The sequence below is a fragment of the Pteropus vampyrus genome, unplaced genomic scaffold (genome assembly GCF_000151845.1).
Source record: "Pteropus vampyrus isolate Shadow unplaced genomic scaffold, Pvam_2.0 Scaffold20, whole genome shotgun sequence".
Classification (NCBI taxonomy): domain Eukaryota; kingdom Metazoa; phylum Chordata; class Mammalia; order Chiroptera; family Pteropodidae; genus Pteropus; species Pteropus vampyrus.
In genome coordinates, this window is record NW_011888801.1 from 11,498,573 (window position 1) to 11,521,390 (window position 22,818).

Genomic DNA, 22,818 nt, shown 5'->3' on the forward strand with positions numbered 1-22,818 from the left:
CTCAGCAACAGAGAGCTTCATGTCTGCATCATGGCTAGTTCCAGAAGAAGCTGGCAGTTTTATATATATTCCATTAAAGAATTTTCTCCAAAAAGTTCTCAAGGGGCCAGTCTATCAGACGCATGTCTTCTGCCTAGACGAAGAGCCTTGTGGGTGGGCATTTTTCTCTGTGTCCAGACTCCACCTGGCCCCGAGCACACCTGTGAGTCACTGGGCCAGGGAAATGACTGGCTCACCTGGGCTCTGCCGAAGGCCACACACGTGGAGGGGCAGCACTCCAGCCCAGCTGATAAAGAGGTTCCAGAAGGCACTTAGCTCATCCAAATTTAGATCTGACTGGTCTTGAACTGGCAGAGTCTGATGAATGACCCAGAGTGCTCCCTTCTATTCTTTAGACTCAGATCTTAATTGTTGTCTTTGTTTTCTCTTGGAGGCAAACTAGGAAGTGCTCGTCAAAGCAACTTGCTCTACCTTGTGTACATCTACTTGGCTTCAACCAAATCTTTTTAAGAATCTACTCTTTTCACAGAGCATTGAGGATTCGGTGATGATCTGGATCTAGCCAAGTCCTCAAATGATGCATGGTCTAGTGGCCACTTTGACTAATGGATCATTTTGCTTCCCAGAAGTTCTTTTGAATCTCCTACCCTCCTCCAAGCTAACATGTAACATAATCGATCAATGAAAATACGGTTTATACCCAAAAGCACAACTGCTTGCCAGTGTCCCCACAGTGGAATCCAGAGTCCTGTAAAAACTGTCAGTGAGGCTCGCAGAATCACCAGCCTTTCTCTGTATCCAATTACCCCTTCTCCAAACAAAACAGGCCTGTCCTACACAACACCAATGTTCACTGGTGTGGGGGAGACATATTAGGTAAATCATTGCATAAAGAAAGCAAACAAAAACATGCACCCTTGAGTGCTTATCTCGAATCCAGGAAAATACATTAAGCAAGTCAAATACAGGCTCTGGAGGAGAGTCTGTGAGAAATGAGGGAGGCAGGGGTGGAGCTGGGTACTACACTGCAGGCCTCCTTCAGGAAAGATGTGAGGAAAAGAGGCACAGACCTGAGCTCCTGTGACAGACTGAACTTTGTTCAGTTCGGGAAGTAGGAATATGGGAAGCAGTGTAGCCTCTGAATCCTGGAGACCATATCGGAGCCACCAAATGTATGCCTTTGACTTTTTCCCCACTTAATTTTATCCTAGCCATCACATGTGATAAACAGGAAAAAAAAACTGTCATAAGAGTAACACGAGTTTTGTCTTCAATGGGGCCATGCTGTGACAGGAAACAGTTGTTCTGAATATAGCTGGCTCCTAAGGATAAGTCTACATAAAAAACTCCTCCATCATTAACCAGAGCCCACATTGGGGTTGCCGGAGTCTATGGGTCAAAGCTGTACAACAGGCCCTACTTTCAGAGTGTCCATGACTGTCCCTGTCGGTGTGCCTACCTGAGCCCTACTGACTGGCCTTACTGAATCAGATCCTGACCACGAGTTAATGATCTTCGCTAAGGCCATGTGCATGATGGTGTCATTTGGTGCAAAGGGCTCTGGAGCCAGGCAGTCTTTGTAAAGAATACCAAATGCACCATTTAATAGCTCTATGACCTTGAACATTTGATTAACCTCTCAAGGCTCTCTTTTCCCATCTATAAAATGGGGATGATAATAACTGCCATCAGGGTTGTCGATAAGGACTAAGGATGGTAATAAATGTGAAATGCCCTGACAAGTGCCTGGCATACAATAATGATCAAGCAATGGTGGTTGTTACCCTTCATTCTCCATAGACAATGACACTCAGAAAGAGGGAAGTCTGTTCTGGAGGAGGACGCACTCAGCCCAGGAATGTTTACACTGGCCCAGGGTATGCTGCTGACTAGAATGGGGCACAACCATCCTCTTAGGTGAGGCTGCTCCAGTGTGGCTCTGACAAGTGTGCCCGCACCTGACTCCTCCTGATAATGCGAAGTAAACCCTGAGTTCCAGTGCTCCGGCAATGCTCTGTGGGCACCTCACATTGGCCAGTCTGAAGGGATCTCCAGCCCTGAACAGGGTCAAGAGGGACAGAGAGAAGGCCCTGGAGGTGAGTGGAGATGTAGGAAAGAGAAAAAGAAACAGGTTATAAAGAAAAACAGAGCACTTTTGAAGACTGGAAATAGAGAAACACTGGCTCTCTAACTTGCAAGAGTCACCAAAAAATAAAGCCAGCAGCAGACATTTGCCTTAAGGGGTAAATGGAATATACCCTTTCTCTGGAACAAAGGAAACAGGACTTTGAAGAGAAGCTGGCAAAACCCACAGGATCGAAACTTCCCTAGGTCCAAGGAGGACTCATTGCAGGCTCTAAAGAATGGGGGAGGTGGCTGTCATGTGCCTTCTCCCAACTACCGGCACAACTGTCTATAACCTGAGGTAAATGGACAGTTACTGCGCATGTCTCCAAGTGACCCGTGTAGATGTGGAGATAATAAGATGTGAATTTATGGAAGAAAACCATGAAAGTGGGCCTTGCAAGCAGTTACTATCTGATACTACTGGCAAAATTATTAAAATAAGCCACCCAAAACTATTTCAGCCATATTAGCACTAAGCTAATGAAGAAATACATATCATAAAGGAATAAATTACCAACATAAGAAACCTTGCATCTTCTAGAATGAGGCCATTAGAAATTGATCAGTAAATTTAGGAGCAGCTGAGGCCACAGACCTGATGAAAGCATGTACTAGGAGATATCTTCTAGAGTCAGCTCTGCTAATAGCCTGCTAGGGTCACATAGGCTGCCCTGGTCAGTGCTTCCTGAATGGATGTGTTGGCAGAGGGGAATCTTCAGGAGAGCTAGGGCAAGTGGTTACAGGCCACTCCCATGTAATGCCTGTAGCATGGAAGAGGCCAGGTTGTAATTAGTGAAGAGCAGATCAGGAAACCTTATAGTGTTCCCATTCCTCCTGGGGTCAAACCAGTGGGATGGCCAGTCAATGGGATATACTTTCCATTCAGCCCCTTTAAATGATTATAATGATCCCACCCCCACCAACTGCATAGGGGGCTGTGCACACACATATGCACTCACACACTTGTACACTCACATGTGCACACACACTCTCACACACATACTTGTGCACACACATATCCATACACACTCACACACATGGCTTCTCATACATACATGCTCACACATATGCACACACACATACATGTGCTCTTATGAACACAAACACAGTCCCATAACATACACACCTTCGACCTCCCACATGAAATGCAGCCTCTGTCCCCTCCTCCTTCTTTTGCCCCACCCCCTCTGCACCCCATTTTCTAACCTACCCTAATCTCTGTAGCCCCTGACCCAACTAGCTGCCTCCCCTCACCCCCCGCACACACATTGAATGTCTGATATGATTTCTCTTTTGACTTTTGACTTCCTTGTGGACTCAGGTCTAGATTCTCTCCCTGATCCCCACCTGCTCCAGGTGAGCATCATCTTAGGTCAAGTCCAATTCTCTGACCTCCTGTCTTGACACAGTGGAGCCCTGGAATTCACCCCAGCACTCCAAGTCAGAATTGGATCTGAAAGGATCATTCTAAGCTCTCCCAAGGGGGAGAGGGCTCAGTGAAGGCCGTCCTCCTCACCATTTTGAGCTCTTACCTCATTAACAAAGACCCAGTGGCTGTCCTTGGAAGCCAGATTGGTCTCCACAGCCTGCAGAGAGAAAAAGAAAATGAACATGAACAGAAGCAAGCCAGAAGCTGGCAGACACACAGGATGATTGTTGAGACGGGGTTTGATAAACATTGTTCTTGGAGAATTTTTTTCTCACAAAACGTGCTGTTCCCCTGGGGCCAGCTCTGGCTGCCTTAGCTACAAGACAAGTCATTTGAACACAGACATCTGATTTCCTGTTGTTCTTCAGAGCTCTCAGGTACCGGCCCCAAGCAAGGCTAGAAATTCCAGTTCCTGCAGGCATCACAGGGCCACAGGCCCTGGTACCCCTCCCCTCCCAGAGAATGCTTGCAAACTCCTTTCTGGAGGAGCACATAGGGATGAGTCTCATCATTCCCAGAGGCAAGAGGATCAGAAATCTGGAATGAAGAGTTTATGGCAGCTTGTCCAGACATGCTGAATGACACCCAGCGAGATAATAGCTAACAGCCAAGGCTCTGAGCTGCCTTCAGTTCTATAGGACACACAGAACTGGCTCTTTCTACCTCCTAGGCAGCGACCCCATTCTTCTTATTCTCTCTTATAGTGCTTTGTTCTATTTCTTTATAGCACTTGCCATTTTGTGCCTGAATTGTTGTCAGTATATTTCTTATTGTCTATCTCCTCCACTCAGTTGGGGTCTCCATAAGGTCAGGGATCAAATCTGTTTTGGTCACGGCTGTGTCCCAGAACCTATAACCAGCACATAATAGGTGTTCAATGAATGTTGTTGAATATATGAATGAAGTGTTGGAGGGCAAGGCAGATAGGATCGTTACTTATACTGTTTCTCATGTGTTTTATGAGTGTTTTTTCCCCTCCTTTATTTGGAAAGCCAACAGGTTGAAAGAAATAGAAGGAAATGATAGTTTTCAAGCATATTCTGTAAAAATACTTGCAGTTTGCATGTGCCAAGTACTTGCTGAGCACAAAGAACTGTGCCAGGCCATTTATGAACCTGGCAGGGAGCTATCAGGTTATAGTCCTGTTTTTTGAGGGACGGGGGTGATTTTTGTAATGTAATTTTTATTACTCCTTTAATTTGGAAGAAATAAAGGAAAATAAAAATGTTCAATAGCATTCCATAATCCTGCCCCATTAAAAAAATGTGCAAAAGTAGTAAAAATACCCCTATTATCCCTCCAAACTCATCCCCCAGAGATCATTTGAGATGTCCTCACCCAGAAGTGTTTATTCATCTCTGCAGGTACATATATACATACACATATCAGACAGATTATTTTATTAAAATGGGATCATGAAATACACATGAGGACACAACTGTCATTTTTGATTTATGTATATATCAAGAATAGCTCTTCTCATTAGTATATAAAGATCTGATTCATTCTTTTTAACAGATGAGGAATAGAGGTACATGGAGCCTGCCTCTCCCAGTGACTCAGCCATATATGAGATCTAGGTCATGGCACTGTTAATGTCACACAAGCAATGGACAAGTTTACTGGCCAACACAACAAGCATGTGGAAATAGAGCCTGGGGGAGTACCCAGGCCAGCTCTAGAATTCCACTTCTTTACAGACAGTATCCCACAGAACATCAAAGATTGGGCCACATCGGGGTGAAGGACACAGAAGACTCCTTCTTCAGCCTATGAATAAGATGGCGCCAGTCCCTATGAAGACAAGTGGGGAGAGGAGTCTGGCCTGGCCTGGGTACCTCATGGGGCCATGTCCTGAAGACACCTTCCTCCCCATTCTACAAATTCAGTAAACCAGGCCCCCTCCACAAAAGCAGAGAGGACTTCAGATGCTCAGAAGAGGCAGAGAAGGGAGAGCCCCACAGGGTGAAGTCACGGCCACCCTGCCCAGAGCCTCTCCCCTCTCAACATGCAGACTTTCGTGAATGACTTCAGAAGCCTGGAGGCCCAGCAAAGAAGACAGGAGAGGGAGATGGTCAGAGAACCTACAGCACACTGATGGGCTCCGGCTTGCCTCCATTCCTAACACCTGAATGCTCATGTAGAGGTGTTGGTGACACACTCACCAAATTCGTACATGATACAGAGTTGAGAGGAGGTCATAAAGCCTGAACACTAAACTGAATCTAAAGAGATGCTCTTTAAAGTCCAACACTTGGTTTCCAGGGAGATAAGACTTGAAGGCAACCTTGTTGAGTAAAGACCCATGAAAAAGAAAGAGGCTATGGGTCTCTTCTGTCCCTTGAGGGTTGACTATTGGGCAACCCTGCTTGATGAAGGACAGTGAAGATGAATCAGTCATGGAGTGAAACTGTAAACCAATGGCCAGTCCAGTTAAAGTGACTAGGGATGCTTAGAGGCTAGGACAGTATAAGTGTCTTTAAACACATGAAGAACTGTCTTGTGCAAGACATTGGAATTACTCTTTCCAGCCTTTGAGAGTTAATTTAGGATGAAGATCTCCAGTAATCAGGGAGGCAGATATCAATTCTATGTAATAGAACACTTTCCAAGTCATTCAAGATGGAATGGACTGCCTCAGGAATAGCAAGGTCTCATGGGAAGTGCCTGAGTGGAAGAAAGACAACAGTGCCCTGAAAGGTGCTAAAGTATCAATGTGGAAGCTGACCATGGGTGAGGAGTAAGACTCTATTGTGTACTGACATTCTGCAGCAGTAATTCTCAAGTCTACTGCACATATGTTGCTTTGCAAACCTAGCTGGGAGTTTCCTAGGTGTAATCTGAAACTGGCCCCCATTCACAGAGGGCAGGAAGAGACCAAAGAAAAATGCAAACCACCCCAGATTGGTAGATGGCAGGTTTAATAAGGAAGAGGACTTACTTACAAGGCTTGTCTTGGGTGCCAGCAAGACAGTAGTTTTCTACACCGCTTGCCAGAATCTTCAAAGTTTATGCAGAGGCCTTAACTGGGTCATGTACCCAGTCCAGATAGTCTCAACGCTGTATTTCTAGCTCAAGGCTATGTCCTTGAGCAGCTTCTAGCACCGGGGAGGCAAACAGAACACACATTCCAAGCATAGGGGAGGGAGTGGGAAGCCTCTGATTGCCCAGGTCCGGTTCACAGGTCAAACCAGCAGTCACATCTTCTTGATGACCTTCCCCAACAATCTAAGAACTTCCAAGGGAGCTTTTAAAAATATAGACCCCTGAGCCCAAACCCTAGGAATCCTAAATTCACTAGGAATGGTGATGTGCCTGAGATCCTGTGTTGTTTCAGCTCCGATCCTGACTCTTGGCCTCCAGGACTGAGAACCCTGCTCCAGAATGTGTAGTTCTCTGAATCTGAAGGTGTGGGTACACCTGTGCATGTGGACAGTCCTCTGCATGTCTCCACAGAAGCCAGCATCACAGAGGACCTAACTCAAATGCAGGCACTTCCCAAGGAGCGAGTGGGAGCCCTGACTACTCTAAGAAGTCTTCCCACCTGATCTCAGACTCATGTATAGAGAATACTGATGGAGAGAATTGATCAGAAAACCCCACAGGACAACTGGCCAACTTTCCTGTCCTACTTTCCCTCACCAATTAAGCATTAGCTAATTTGTTAAGCCTCTTTTCTCCACATGGAGATAAATAGCACTTGGCTACAGCCTTTTCCAGAGAATGCAACTCACACGGAAGCTGAGATGGATGGTGAGAAGGGAAAGCGACTGCAGATTTAGTAAGAACACGCCCCTCTCCTCCTAATTACTGGAGAGCTGCCAGCTCTGTGGGAAGAGCCCTAAATGCTCACAGCCCAGTGGGCAGTGTTCCTCTCAGCACCACTCATTCTCCTTCTAAGAGCTGTCTTTACCCTCTTTCTCCCCAACCATGATGCAAGTGGAGGCCAGTCTTCCCTTTCATCTCAGAGTGAGCAAGGTAAGGAGGAGGCCGGCCCGCAAAGCACGTTCGAATCCCAGTCTGGCCATTGCTTAGCTGAGTGCTCCTGGGTGAGCTATTCCACCTCTCTGAGCAGCAGTTCCATGCCTAAAAGGTGTTCAAATGCCAACAGCACTATTGATGTTCTGCTTATGTCCCCTTCAAATCCCATCAGGATCTTTGAACACACTCCTGTGTGCACTCATTCCCAATGGCAGACTCCCATGGCTCAGGCGTCCAGAACCCTGCTCGGCACTCATGATGCCTGGGAATTTATACTTCACCAAGCACTGAGGGTGTCACATATACAAATTCCAGTTGTCCTGTTTCCTGATGGGTATTGCTCCACGTGCGAACTCAGCTGTTTTCAGAATCCCTCTGTAGGATGAGCCAAAACTGCTTCGCTTGATCTCACAGCCTCCCTGGCTTCCTTCATTTCTCTGGTCCACGTTCCCACTCCCCTGCTGTCTTTCTTTAATTCCCCTGGGAACATTTTTTAATAAATCGTTGTCACACAAATTCTCACCTCAAAATCTGCTTCTGGGAACCCAACCTGAGAACAACACCTCTTACCCTTGGGACAGGAGAATTAAATGTAAGAATTAAATGAAATTACACATAAAGCTTTTATCACAGAAAGTAGCTCACTATTGATGATCGGTTAATGCAAAAGTCCTCCCCATTCTTTCCACTGATGTCTCCTACCTGGTTGGCATTCTGTGATCTCTTTTGAATGTGCAGAAGTGCATAATCTGTCATGTTTTCCTTCATTCATTCAACAAACTAGGCTTGCTATACACCAGCAGCTCTCCTAACTTTCCTGGATATGGGTGTGAGCCAGGAGCCTTGTCCCTGCCTTCATGGAGCCAACAATATCAAGAAGACCAGTAATGTACACCCACAGCAAGTGTGGTTAACACTGCCTCCTCCAAGAGTCTATAGACCTTTCAAGGCAGCACAATGCAGGGCATCTCTCACCTCTGCCACATGTGGATCTATGACTACTTAACCATCGGCATCTGCAGAGAAGTGTTGAGACACCCCAAAATAAAGAGCAGCCCCTTTATCCCATGGATGGGGTGGGCAGGGAGTGGAACCAGCTTCCTGCTCAGGGTAGACTTCCAGTCACTTGCCTTCAGCAAGTAGAAAGGCTGGTTTCTTGCAACTGGGCTTCTCTCCTGCAGCTGGGCACCATGGTTCTGGGACAACCCTCAGAATAATGCAGTAATAGGCATTGAAGGCCATACTCTTAAGAGAAAAGTGTACTGCCACAGGTAGACCCTTGTTAAAGGAAGCAGAGGGCAGCTGCCCTTCCCATACCTGGAAGGGAATGTGTCCCCCTGTCTGAACAGCAACCCCCATCTGAAACTTTTCCCATGGCCAGTGGCATCAACAGAGCTGGAGTATAAGTGATGCAGGCCTCCAACATGCCATCCTGCAGATCCACTGGGGGCCAGAGGATATTCGTATCCTGTCCTGGCCACCCAGTCACCCTAATCCCATGGTTTCCATAGAGAAGTAAATGCAGACCAAGCCCCAACTTCTGGTTCCCATATGCTCTGGACAGAAAGCCCTTCCCACTGACAGAAATAATATATGGGCCAGCTTGGCTGGATGGGACCACAGGGGCTAACAATGGCTACGTGAAGGTGAGGATCAGTTCTAATATCAGGACACCTACACAGAAGCAGAGAAGATGGGGGTTCTGAGGGATTGGAGGCTCTCCGCCTGGTCCCCTTCCGCTGTTTTCTCAGCCTTTCACCACGACCAAGTCTGAGCTATTTCCAAAGGCAACAGGGGTGTGCCTTTATCAAGCACCCAGCCAGGTACTTCAATACACAATCTCCTCCACTTTACAACCCACATACCCCGCTTTATCTCAATGTCCTAACAAGCCAGGCAGCATTCTTATGTCCATTTCACAGACAGGAAACTGAGACCTAGATCTAGACTTGTATTTTCCACAGGTCCCCAGCTAGTACTTGGCAGAGATTAGATTCGAACTCAGGTCCATCTATCTCCCTCCATCATACTGATCTCCAAAAAGTATGAACAACTATCAATGCAAACATGAGCCTTTTGTCCCTGACAATGGGAACAAAATGATCTTTTTTCTCATAACTGAGAAAACATCATTACAAACAGTGGTGCCTTCCTTCTTCAGGTTAACTTATTCTCATAAACCTGAGACCATTATTCCAGTTGCATTTCTTTAGTATGAGCCTGTTTCACTTGATCTTGGCCTAAAGGAATAGTAAATGAAGTGGAAAAAAACCTTCACATGGAAGCCTTCCAGTCACATTGCTAAGGATTTATTTTACAAAGTGCAAATGCCACCAATTATTTATGTATGTGTTAATTGTTGGCCACTTATCTAGGCACCCCCCAACACTGGGAGCCTGAGATAATGAAACCTTGTCGACACTTAGCATCTTTTTAAAACCCCAACTCTAACACTTCAGAACATTCCCCCTGTGGAGCCCAGGGCCTGGCATTTTCCCAAGGACAGATATAGAGCTAAGTTTAAAGACCCACTACTGCCTGTGCAACAACACACTATTTAGAAACAATTCTCTCTGTGCAATGTCACCCCTCTGAAGCATGAGGGAGTAAAATGCCGCCCCCCCCTCCCATTTTCAAGGAAGGGCAGTATCTGGCTACAGACTAGGGTTGATTCAAAGAGCCCATTTACAAGGAAATCAGCAAAGCAACCACCACGAGGCCATAGTTTCAGAAGCTATGCCAGAATCACAAAGTAACCGTGGTTATCACTAAACCACTCCAGGCCTCCCAGGGGCTGCCTTCTTAGTAAAAGTACTGGAAATTTTAGCGCAGCTACTTCTGTTACCCCAGCCTTGTCTCCAGAACCTCTTTGGGCCTTGCTTTCTGGAAAACTGCCTTAACATTCTCTGCAAGTCTGTGGCTCCTACTTCTAGAGCCATCATACTCCTAAATTCCATTGGGGAATCTTAGACCCTATGTGAGTCTCTTTGCCAGTTTTTTCTCCCAGGCCCTTCCCAGGAGACAGCCCCTCCTGACCAAGTGTGAATTATCTGTTCCCATCTCACCCATTGCTTTGCTGAATCTTCCTTGAAGGCCAGGGCCCTCATCCTTGGGGGAAGCAGGAAATGCAGCCACCTAAACACATATATATTTGGGGGTTTGGCAGTTGGTCACTTGAGGATGGTGGAGACAAGGCAATCACTCCTAGCTAAATTAGGCCATCTGAGGAAGGTGTGACAGAGTTAACTCTGTGTAACTTCCAAACACATCTCTGGGGGATGCAAAGAAGGCTCTTTTGCTGAGGAAGATCTGAGCTTGGCAGCTGGGAACCCAGGGAAGGTGCTGGCTGGAAAATGCTGGAGGTGAGGGCTAGTTCAGGCTGGGTGCAATCGTTGGCACTGAACAGATCCTCCTCTATTTGGACCCTGAGCTAAGCCCTCTGTACATGACACCTCACTGAGTCATCACAACAGCCACTGATCTGAGCCTACGGACAGAAAATTTTGCCCTTAGTCTCCCAGCAAGTCAGTGCAACCAGGCAATCCATTTTCTAGTGCTTCATGCCAACTTGGGGATCGACAGAAGACAAACTTACACTCCACGTTTTTAGTAGATGTTTAATGCAAAAGCAAGAGCTGAGCTGAAAGGTGATACATATAGTGGTGAGGCCTGGACAGTGGACTTGGGGAGCCCAGGGACTTCTATATAGTCGGGTCCTGAATTATGGAGTTTCCTACCACCCCCTAACCCCCAGAACTCCTGGGTCAGGTGTACTCTGGTTGCCAGTGGATTTCTGTATATGGAGAGAAGCCTCTAGCCCCTCCCTAAGAGGTGAGCTCCTTGAGGATAAGGCCTGGACTAAGTACTACACAGCCCCTTGCCTGACACAGGCCTGGCAGATACTGCACTTCAAAAGATGTCTATGGAGTGAATGGACAAGTGGATTCACACTTCTGCATATGTCCCTGATGCTGACCATGAGGAAGAAGGCCAGGGGCATAAATAGGAAGCTCCATACAGTGAAAAGGGATATTAACATGTAGGCAGTCTTGCTTTGCATAGTACTGTATTAACAGAAACCCACACATATGGGATCTGTGTCCTCACTTTGCACAGTTTGCACTTCCTTTTTAGTTAACACCACAACATGCAAAGTACTGCCTGGATTTGAAAATGGCGCTTTTTTCCTACACATCTGAGAGAAACTGAGAATGAAACAAAGTTAACTTTAAAGGTGGATAAATCAAGATATTGTGAACTTTGGAAGCTGATGGAAACATGATCAAATTTGAGAGCTCTTCTATGGGGATATAATTGTTCCTTCATTTGTGCTGAATGCTGAACCTCCTGATACAAGTTCCCATATATCCTGCTTAATGACATAGTAAGTTCTGGACTAGGTTGCTCGATTGATAGCATTTAAAATTATATTACTGTAACACTAGAGAGAGTGTTTGTCATTAGATTTTTTTTTGACACTGGCTTTGATCTCAAAAAAACTATTATGTTGCTATTGAAAAAAAGAGAGCATAATTGATAAAATACATGTAAAAATATGATAGAGCTGAACAATTTCTAATCACACTGGTACTCCCTGGCCTTAGTCCTAACCTTTTACCAAATTTGAGGTAAATAGCTCTTCCAAACCACCTTCCTACTTTGTGCAGAGGGCAGAAGTGCCAGCTCACAGCCTCTGGGGATGAAGATTCATTACAGATCATTTGTGGACCCTTCAGATGAAATAGAGACAGGTTCCAGAGCTGTGCAGGAAGTGCAATTTACTGTAATAAAAAGTGAGAATATGCTGCATGTGGACAATTTATGGAGAAACATTAATATCAGCAGAAAAATGAAATGGAGTCTGCTCACAGGCACGATCTGTTTAATGAGATCAACTCCGAGAAGTGAAGCCAGGCAGTGCCAATGATATCAATTGATGAATACTTGGATTTTAACCAGTGGTCCAAATTTCCCTGCCACCTGGAGGGCACAGAAGCCAAATAAGGCCCTCCATGTTCTCACTCTCACAGACACCCAGGCTGTGTCCTGATGGAAGGCGATGGGAGCCAGCTTCTCTATCCCATCTTGTCTCATGAAGGAGAAAGGCATTCCTGGCCCTTTGTCCACAGGGACGCTACCACACAATCCCTTTTGAGGACTGAGATGTGCAAAAGAACAAGTCACTTCTTAGCTTATTTATACCCTGCTCTGGTTTGGCAAGAGCAGCCGCCAGCTTCTGCAGTGGGCTGTGAATAATCTTACAACGTGGTTCTCCAGAGGGCAAGGGACACAGCTCTTGGGTGGCAGGTGGCTACACTGAGCCATTTCTCATACATTCTGCTGTTCAGCTCCAGCTTCAAGTGATTTTTCGATACAAGCAACGTCCAAAACTGATTAGAAATGTTTTCTTCTCTTTCCCACAGGTATTTGCACATTTATACTGGAGCTTGAGAAGGCACTGCCTGCATCCAAAGACTGGCTCTGAGGACCCACAGCACCAGGTGCTGCTGAAGGTAGGCACTGTTTGAGGTATAAAAGTCCCTCCTAGCACTGCTGGGTCACGTAAGGCTCCATAGGCCTGCCCTCATGTGTGGCTGTCAGTCCCAGAGATCCAGACCTACAGGAGGACATATACTGGGAGAACAACTACACTACCTGGCTGCTCAATTAAAGCATCAGCATTTAAGGTTAGTATCGCAACACCTTCAAATCATCAAAACCAGGCAAGCTGCTTCTGCATGTGGATCTAATTCCTTTCTTCAATCTAAATTGTTTTTAAAAGATGGAAGCATTTGAATTCTTTTTAAGGCAATAAAGCTGAAGGTAGTAATTCTTTACCAAGCTGATAAGAGCTTCTGTGTATAATCTGTATTCCTTCTTTATGAGCCTGACTTTTTGGAGAATAGAATCGAAAGAAAAATATCTTCTTTTCAGTTCTGGAGACAAGAGCTGGAGGAGTTCCTCGGCTCAGAAGTTGTCAGGAAAGGAGTCTCTGATTTGTGACATGGGAAAGCAGGGAGATGCCTGTGCTCGGGGAGTTGGGGACATACACAGCTGCTCACCTTGGTGATCTGCTTAAGACTCTGGCGCCGCTGAAAATGACCCAGAGAGGCCATGGCTGGCGCTCTGAGGTCTTGGGGAACAAGGAGAACAGGATTACAAACTCAGTGAAAAGGGAAGAGGGAGGAAGAATCTATTCTCCTAAGAATCTACAGTATAAACTGCCTTATAGCCTTCGAGATGGCTTCTCTCCAAGTACAAAGCTCTGCAGTTGGGGCCCAGACCTAAACATGGCCAGCAGCCTAGATTTTGCTCAAAGCCCTCTAAGCCCAACAGTAAAGCTATGTCACTCTGCACTCAACTACTGGGAGGGGTAGATGTCAAAGTCAAATACACATATGCTTTGTCCTCAGGGATGTGGCCCACTTGCACACCTTCTAACCCCACTGCCTGCACAAAGCACCTGGAAAGGCCCTGCCCATGGGATAGCATTGTTTAGAGAGAAAACAGTGAACACAGGACTTCCAGGCTCAGTATCTAGAGTAAAAAAGGCAGTGAGATGACTCAACACCAACCATGTCCTATAACCTGCCTTGGAGCTATAGGTCTGAAGCACTTCATTGCTTTCATCTGATCATGTTAGTGACAGGCATGAGGATAGGAGGCAGTCCTAACTGACCCCCAGGGCAACTTTAAACCTTAAACTTTCCAAATACTCCCATATATGTGGGCATGTGCTCACATACGCACACACATGCGCACCCCAAATAACTCCACTTCATACACTGTAGTGTACGAGTGGGGCACAAATAGAAAAGAAGCAACATCAATAAATTAACAAACACAAAATGCCCAGCATAGGCATCATCACATCTCATAAATTCCTGCCTCAGATCCACACTGGTCTTTCTTGCTTCTATAACCAGACTTTCCATATGGCCTCCAAGGTGCTTATTCTAAAATGTAAAATTCAACCTATGTTGTCACTAATTGTTGCAACAATTCTGCATGGTGACCACGATCCCTTTTGATAGAAGAAACTGAAGCTTACAAAGTAGTAAATGACTAAATGGCCAACTCTTGAGGTCACAGACAGGAACAGCATCACCTCCACCCAGGTTAAAGAGCCCACAAGTACAGACCAAATAACAATAGTATGAGACAGGTTGTCAACATGTCTGGAGTAGCTGTCTGTCCCACCAAACCCCAAGGATGGGGAGGTTCATGAGAGTCTCAGCCCCTCCCCTGGCAGCTATTCAAAGTAGACTTGACACTTCTCGAGTCTGTTCTCCCTAGTACTGGGTTAGCCATGGCCCAAGGGAAGGGCCAAGTTCCGATTAGTGCTGGGCTGGCAGTACAGGGCCCAGGGGAATGGCCACTGGAACAAGGCAAAAGTCTTCAGGCTAGAAAGGGATCCAGCCCCATAGAGGTCCTGAGGAATTTGCAACATCTAGAGGAAGAGCAAGGCATGAAGGAGGTCCACGGGAGAATGACAGGCTTCTCTGACTCATCTACTTTGGGGATTAATGGGATTAAAAAATCAAAGAAGTAGGTGTCACCCTCAGGAAAATCCATGAGCAGGTGGGATGGAGACAATAGCAAGACCCACCCACCCATTTAACAAGCATGTCCTGGGCTCCTACTAGGTGCTGGGTTCTATGCACAAAGCTAGACATGGAGATAAGGCAGTCTTGGGCCCTGTCCTTGAGTAAATCCACACACAGAATTCTATTAGATAAAGAGAGAAAGTACAGTGATAGAGTTTAGCAAATCAGAAACCAGATAGATGCCAACTCCTTCCTGGAGAGTAGAAGTCCCCATGCTGGAGATGGCCAGTAGTGGGACAGTAGGGTTTTTCAGCCTAACGAGATAGCAATTGCAAGCCTGGAGCTGAGAAAGGGCATTCAGTTGGGGAATGGTGATTGAGTCACATCTTCACATCTTGTGAATAAGGATTTGGTTTTAAAGTTATTAGATGAGGCAAAAATCAATTATAATCAAAATTAGTTATGAAGAGTTCCAGCTCATGGATAAAGTATAGCATAGAAAATATCATTTCTGTAAAGAACCCTGTATAAGTTCCTCTAATCTTTATTAATCAATGTTTCTCTATGGCCCTCAATTAGAATTTTATTTTCTTCCCTGAGTGTATTGACTAAATCATCACCCAATTGCCTAGCCCTCAAATGCCTTGCTCCCTCTCCTATCCTGTCAGAGCCCTGTTCTATCCAAACAGTCAGACTAGACAGCTTTGGAACCTCTTCCTTCCTTGCCACATTAAGATGGGAAGCGTATGGTCAGTTCTGCATTCCAGAGAGATCAGAATGGCCCCGGAGAAGCCCTTGAGCCCCCACACACACATTCTTCCTGGCAGGTTCTCTCACTGAGTCACACTTTGCTCTGCCCACTGATAAGGCAGATGTGGCATTGCCCAGCCTGTTAAACATCCCCCACTAGTCATGTTGCAGCTCAGAATCAGGGGTGGAAGGGTCAATGCCCGGAGGTGTGAGTTATGGCCCGAAACACCACCAGGTCCAAAGAACAGGGCCATATGCTGAGCGGTAAGCCTGGCTTTTACCCTGTAAATTGGGAGCTCCCAGATTGTGTTCTATGGAATACACGAGGCTTAAGAGTTGCTAAAAGTTCTCCTGTTAAAAACAAAACAAAACAAAAAAACCTACACATAGAAAGTTTGAGATATACTACATTTATATCCCACCCTGAAGAATTACAAAGGACACTAACAGAAATTTCCTTGGAATGTCATAGGCTGAACTGTGGCCCCTCCAAATTTCTATGTCGAAGTTCCAATCCACAGTACCTCAAAATCTAACTTTATTTGGAGATAAGGTCTTTAAAGAGGTGATTAAGTTAAAATGAACCCATTGATGTGGGCTTAATCCAAAGCGACTGGTGAGTGAGAATCACCAGGGATGTATGTTCACGTAGGAAAGGCCATGTGAAGACAACATCTACCAGCCAAGGAGAGAGGCCTCAAAAGAAACTGACCCCACCAACACCTTGATCTTGAACTTATCGCCTCCAGAGCTATGAGACAATAAATTTCTGTTGTTTAAGTTACTCAGTCTGTGGTTCTTTGTTACAGCAGCCCTAGCAAACTCATACAGGAGATGCTAAAAGTTGTCCTGTAAAAAAATTCTGTGGTCAGAAAGTTTGAGATATACTGCATTTATATCTCCACCTTAAAGAATCACAAAGCACACTAATAGAAAAGTCCTCATATCACAGAAAATCATCCAACTTGGCTGAACCCACTGTTTATCAAACTTATGTCCCCAGGATATTAATTCTTTATTCAAGGGACACATTGATATTTCACAGGACACGAAGTTTACAATAGAACAGGATGAGGTAAAAGGTGCTCTAAGCCTCAAGGGCCCAGGAGAGGAAATTTGGGTGGGAAGTATATGGTCAGGTCTGGATTTTACATAAGTCAGACTGGTCATGCAAAGGAGAATTTCACATGCATGAGAACTTTAGGGAATCAGCTAGAAAGCAGTTGCAATGGTCCAGAAAAGTAGTCATAAGGGCTGGAAGAGTGAGGTCAGTAGGCTAGAGAGGAGGGGATAGGGTTTGCAATGTTTAGAAAGAAAATGTTAACTGGATATGATAATCAGTGAAAACTGAGTGAGGTGTGGCGGGGATAAAGGAATCTGGCATGACTGCTAGATGCAACTACATAAAGAGAGAAGATGGATCAGGCTAAAGAAGGAAGATAATAAATTCGATGGTAACCTCCCGTGCAGCAGAAAATTGAAGAGAAAAAGTCTTAACCATGGGAATAAATAGGGATAATGCAAGGACTTAACTCAGAAACAAGTTGAAGGTGCACAGGATAAGGCAGGTTACACAGTATCAAGTTAGCTTAGAGTCCCCATCCCCCAGTATAAGAACCAGTTATGACTGGCTTAATCTACAGGGACATGCAAGTGGCTCCAGCTGTAGGACCAGTGACCTGAGAAGGCTGGGAGCCAGGCAAGAATGGCAGGAGGACAGGAACTTCTTCACCCTCACTTTTGGACCACTATTGTTTCCACTGGTCCACATCAAGCCACCACATTTCCAGGGACGGCTTAGCACACACCCAGCTGCCTCACTTTCAATACCCAAACACATATTTTTTTAATTAGTACACACACACACACACACACACCTAACTTCCCTCTATACCTTGTAATGATTCAGAGGGTTCTATGCCTAACTGGAAAGCTTCACGTTATTCTTCTAAATTCCGTGTGTTGGAATCTTCCCACTGCTCTATCCAAACTGTTGAGATGACTGGAACCTCTTTCTGCCCGACATTATCCTCTACACTTCAGATTTATTAAAAGGGGAAGAATTTTACCAGCCCAGCCCCATGCCGATCAGTCAAGGGAGATGATGTATGTGAAGGAGACCGGGGTCCTAGTCCTTGTTTTTCCTCTATATCATTTAACTTCTCTAGGTTTCATTATTTTCATCTGAAAAGTCTGAGAAACAGACAAGACTGATGCCTGGATCTCAAAATATTCTAAGATTCTATGGGCAGGTTATCCCCAGTTTGGGAAACTCGCTGGTTTGGAAGAGAGATAAAGGGTGTTCCACATGAAAGTAAGAGACAGTTTTAAGATTTTAGCCACCCAATATCAGCAAATCCTTGATTTGTGCAGATAACCATTGTATGTGTCTCGGCCAGATGTAAGGGAGAAGGTCCCTCTGTCGAGCCAGCACAGGCCAGCACAGGACCGAGGCTTAGCATGGTAGATTCCCCTGAATCTTGAGAGAGTGAGCCAAAGATTTAATTGAAAGTTAATCCAGTGACAAGGGCAGTGTTGTGAGTCCAGTGATGGTGTCTTACTTAGACCGTGCCTGAAGTAACCTTGACCATCTCCCCACCATCCTGCCTTCCGTAGGTTCCCAACTCTGGTTCTCTAGCCTTCTGCCCACCTCTGTGAGTTGCCCAATATTATTTGACTAAGTTCCTTTTATTTCTCATTAAGTTTATAAAACTTTTTACAAATAGGAAAAATAATACTTATTTTTTAAAATCTGAATATCAAACACTGGCAAAACCAATGTGATGAATAAGAACAATTGATTTTTTTAAAGGGGGAATAAACAGTAATTTCAAAGCACAGTTGACAAGCATAAACCATAGTTTACAAACCTATTATTCTGTACTAAATCATGGTTTAAAAATCAAGCCATATTAAAAGCCCTCGATTGACAAATGGCGATCCTTGATCCCAGTGCTGCCCTCCAGAGGCAAACACTTGTAACTCTTTTAGCTATTCCTTTAAGATTTAATTTCATTTCTTAATCATATGTTCATACTACTATACTTGGTTGATCGATTTTAGACATTCACATTATCAATTATCTTCTTGATATGGTAATGAGAATTTAAATCTCTCACCATTTCATTTCCCTTCACAATATTCCCAACCTAGTTGTATCACAATTTTTAAATTATATCAAAAGCGTTGACTTTATTATATTATGAAAATATTATGCCCTAAACCAAGTTGTGGATAATAATTACATTAATTTCTTGCTTACATAACTTTTGATTTTCTTGTATTAACAAGATTTGCCTTGATTTGTATTTATTTATACCACTTCTATAATATATTTGTCCAAATGCTCAACCACATAAAATAGTCTTTCAGTTTCCTTACACCCTGGAATCAGCTTCTCAGAGCCCTCCCTCCCATGCTGTCCAGGTGGATGACCCGGGACTGTTCTGACCCTTTCCTTTCTGCTCTGCTGGTTGGATTCCCTATATCTGTTGTTGCTTACTTTTATCTTTTTTGATTTTTATTTTATTTTTCTGAAGACCATCCTACAGTTTCTTCCTAAGAAAAAATGCATGGTATGTAAATTTTTTTGAGTCTTTGCATGTATGGAATTTTTTAAAATTTTGCTATCATATTGACTGATTGGTTTTACTTAGTACAGAATAGAGTAATATTAATTCTTCCACAGAAATCATGTTTCTCTAGTATCTTGTAGCATCCAGTGTTACTCTTAAGCATCCTAAAGCCATTCTGATTCCTACTCCTTTTATGATACCTACCATTCTTCCTCCTACCTTCTCCTCCTTCTACTTTTCCTCTTCCTTGCCCTCACCCCTGCTTTTACCCCCCCTGCTTTAAAATATGGCATTGAAGTGCCTTGATGTGAGTGTTCTTTTCATTTATTTTTGCTAAAAGCTAAATGGTTGGTAGGACTTTTTAGTCTGGAGGCACACGTCCTTCAGTTCTGAGACATTTTCTTGTTTATTTCTTTGATATTTGCCTTTTCTCCTTTTTTTTTTCTGTTCTCTCTAGAATTTCTGTTAGAAGAACATTGAACTTCTTGGATTGAGCCATTCATTTTTGTCAACTTTTCTCTCCTATTTTATTCATAACTTTTTGTTTTGCTTTTCTCAACCTTATTTTCTAATACTTCAATTGGATTTTTAAATTTTCAGTTATTACTTTTTTATATTCAGTTGCTATTTTGTGCTCTCTGTTCTTTTTCATATTATCTCGTTCATGTCTTAAAGATGCAATTTTTTTTTATCTCTTTTAAGATTAGCAGTGATAGGGTTTTTGATGTTTCCTTCTGTTCCCTAAACTAAGTTTACCTTGGATTCTTTTTTTATGTTTGTTTTGTACTTTCTCTTTCATATAAGAGACTTTCCTCAAATGCATAAAGATCCTTAGTTGCCCTTTCATATTTAAAGTGAGGCATTCAAAAGCTCCTGTTGGGCTTTGTGTGACTTGTGGATGAATGGATCAGTGGGCTTCCTTGCCTTCCTAAGGAAGACACTGCTCTCCTCCACAATATCAGCACCTGGGGGTTGTTTAGATTCTCCAGAAAAGATTCTTCCAGTGTCCTGCCTGAAGGGTATACTCCAGCTGCTGGCATTCTGGGAGCAGGACAGGAAAAGGAAATAAAAGTCCCACAACCCACCATGTATATCTCTGCTTAATTTCCCCTGGTTTCTAACACCTGCCCTATCCCACTTTCTACGGTCTCTGAGGACTGATGTTCTCAGAGCAAGTTGAACCAGCTCACTTCTTGATAGCATCTTTTTTAAAAATTAAACTTACTGGGGTGACACTGGCTAATAAAATTATATGTTTCACATGTACAGTTCAATAATACAGCATCTGTATATTGCATTGTGTGTTCACCACCCAAAATCAAATCTCCTTCCGTACCATATATTTGACCTCCTTTATCCTTATCTACCTCCCCCTCCTCCCCCTTTTCCCTCTGGTAACCACCAAACTGTTTTCTGTGTCCATGCGTTTTTGTTTGTTTGTCCTGTTCATTTGTTGCTTTCAGTTTTATATCCCAATAGCATCTTTATTCTCAAGCGCTGAAGTTATAATATTCTTACTCTGTTGAACCAATCACTCTTCTTCCATCCACTTTTGTTTTTCAAATACTAGTCCCAAGCTTTCATCTGCTGTTGTCTCTTCCTATGTACTCTCTAAACTTGTGGGTTAATAACATTTAACTTTACTGTCATTTTAGAATAGTGTAGAGGAAAGAAGGAATAAACATGAGCAACCAGTTGAAATCATCTAATCAATAAAAAGTCAATAAATCAAAAGTCAATAAATTTCTTTTTTGCTCAAGCAAACTAAAGTAGGTTTTTGTTGTTGCAACTAAGAATGCTTACTGACACAAGGACACTGGAGGAAAGCAAGTGGGGACGACGGTGGCCCGTGCTGGAGCTGATGAAAAAGGACAAGTCGAAGGTAAAACTGAAAATAAAAGAAATATTATTTTTCTGCACCAAGCCTGGAAAGCTAGCTGCCAACCCAGACTCCAAACTCTTTATACAGAACATATTTTCATAAGCTGTGGGGTGGTAAGACTGCCTGCTCAGACTTTGGGATGAGAGAGAAACAGCTCCCTTCTCTGCTCTAATCTGCAGTCCCTGCAGGCTGTTTGGGGCAGCGTGTTCTTTGGGAGATCAAGCAACTGAACAGGTACAATTTCACAGAGAATTCTTGATCAAATCCACAAGCATACTTCGGGCTCAGGCTCTATTTATCACTCCTAAAGGGGAGGGATGTCAGATTCTTATCCTACAACTTCATCCCACAGCACATTTAAATAAACATGTATCAGGCAACCAAGGTAAGGAAAAGGGAGGATCCATCAGTAACCTTAGGACTGTCATTACATCAATCGATGGGCGTGAGGTCTGGGAATTTATAATAGCCTGTTCAAAGAAATAGTTCAAACATACTGGCTCACTTTGATCAGCACAACCCTCTAGAAGGATGAATGATTTAAAAATCTATAGAATACAGGGATCTGGGCCCCTTAGACATAAACCCAGGCTAAGGCTTCCTAGGCATCCTGTCCGCACTGAGGTTGAGCTCGAAGGCAGCAAGGGAAGCCAGGGAAGACCAGATTGGGTTCTGTTAGGAATAGCAGGATAAAGGACCTGCTGTTCATGAATGGGTGGGTGAGTTGTCTGGAGGGGCCTCCAACAGAAAGAAGTGAGAGCAGACTGGAAGAATGGGAAAGGCTTCTTGGAGGGGCTGGGCTGGAAGGGTGAGGAGGTTTGGAAAAACTTAAAAGAAGAAGGAGGTCATGAAAACCTTAGGTAGGAAGAGTGAAGATGAGCAAAACTGTGAAGGCGAGAGAAAGTAAAACATTCCCCTGCCCTCAAAAATAACAGTATATATGTAGATAAGTTGCTCTGAGTCCAAATTTCCTACAATATTGCCTGGAAGTACTCCTCGTAGGATACTTTCTGAATGAGTATGATGAAAAATATTTAATTATTTCCTAATCATTTTCTTATAAAATACTGTGTGTCTCGTACAGCAGGAAATACAGTTAGTACAAACAAGGCAGTGAGGAGTTTGTCTTGGCTTGGAGGTTCACAGAAACATGAGAGGCCAGCAAGGCTGGCTGGGGTTGTTGGCCAGGCCTGGGCCCAGTGCCAGGCTGCCTACCTGCTGCGGGATGGCCTGGTAGGTGGGGGTTGTACAGAAGGCTCCAGTTGGTGAGCATCAATTCCTACCCACAAATAAGTCCTGGGGACCTTGGTTGGGATAAAGCCATCTTGGAACTTTAAGGCCTCCATTGTTTTCCTGGCCATTTTCCCAAAGATGAATTCTAACGTGAGTTCATGTCATAGAGAAATGGCCAGAGAAGTGAGTTTCACAAAGTCTAGAGCAACAGCATCTAACTTTGAGTGTATGCTGACCGCATGCCAGGTCCCTGTCAACCACTCTGTATAGATGACCTCACTGAATCCTTATAAC

General features: G+C 44.3%; 1 protein-coding gene across 1 annotated transcript in view; it reads right to left on the bottom strand.

The window, feature by feature from the left end:
• The window catches only part of GRID1 (glutamate ionotropic receptor delta type subunit 1), a 706,314-nt gene that overhangs the window by 267,825 nt on the left and 415,671 nt on the right, over nt 1-22,818 (bottom strand). The window contains exon 5 of the mRNA XM_011355348.2: nt 3,660-3,713. Coding sequence (XP_011353650.1) covers nt 3,660-3,713 — 54 coding nt within the window. The remainder of the gene's footprint in view (nt 1-3,659; nt 3,714-22,818) is intronic.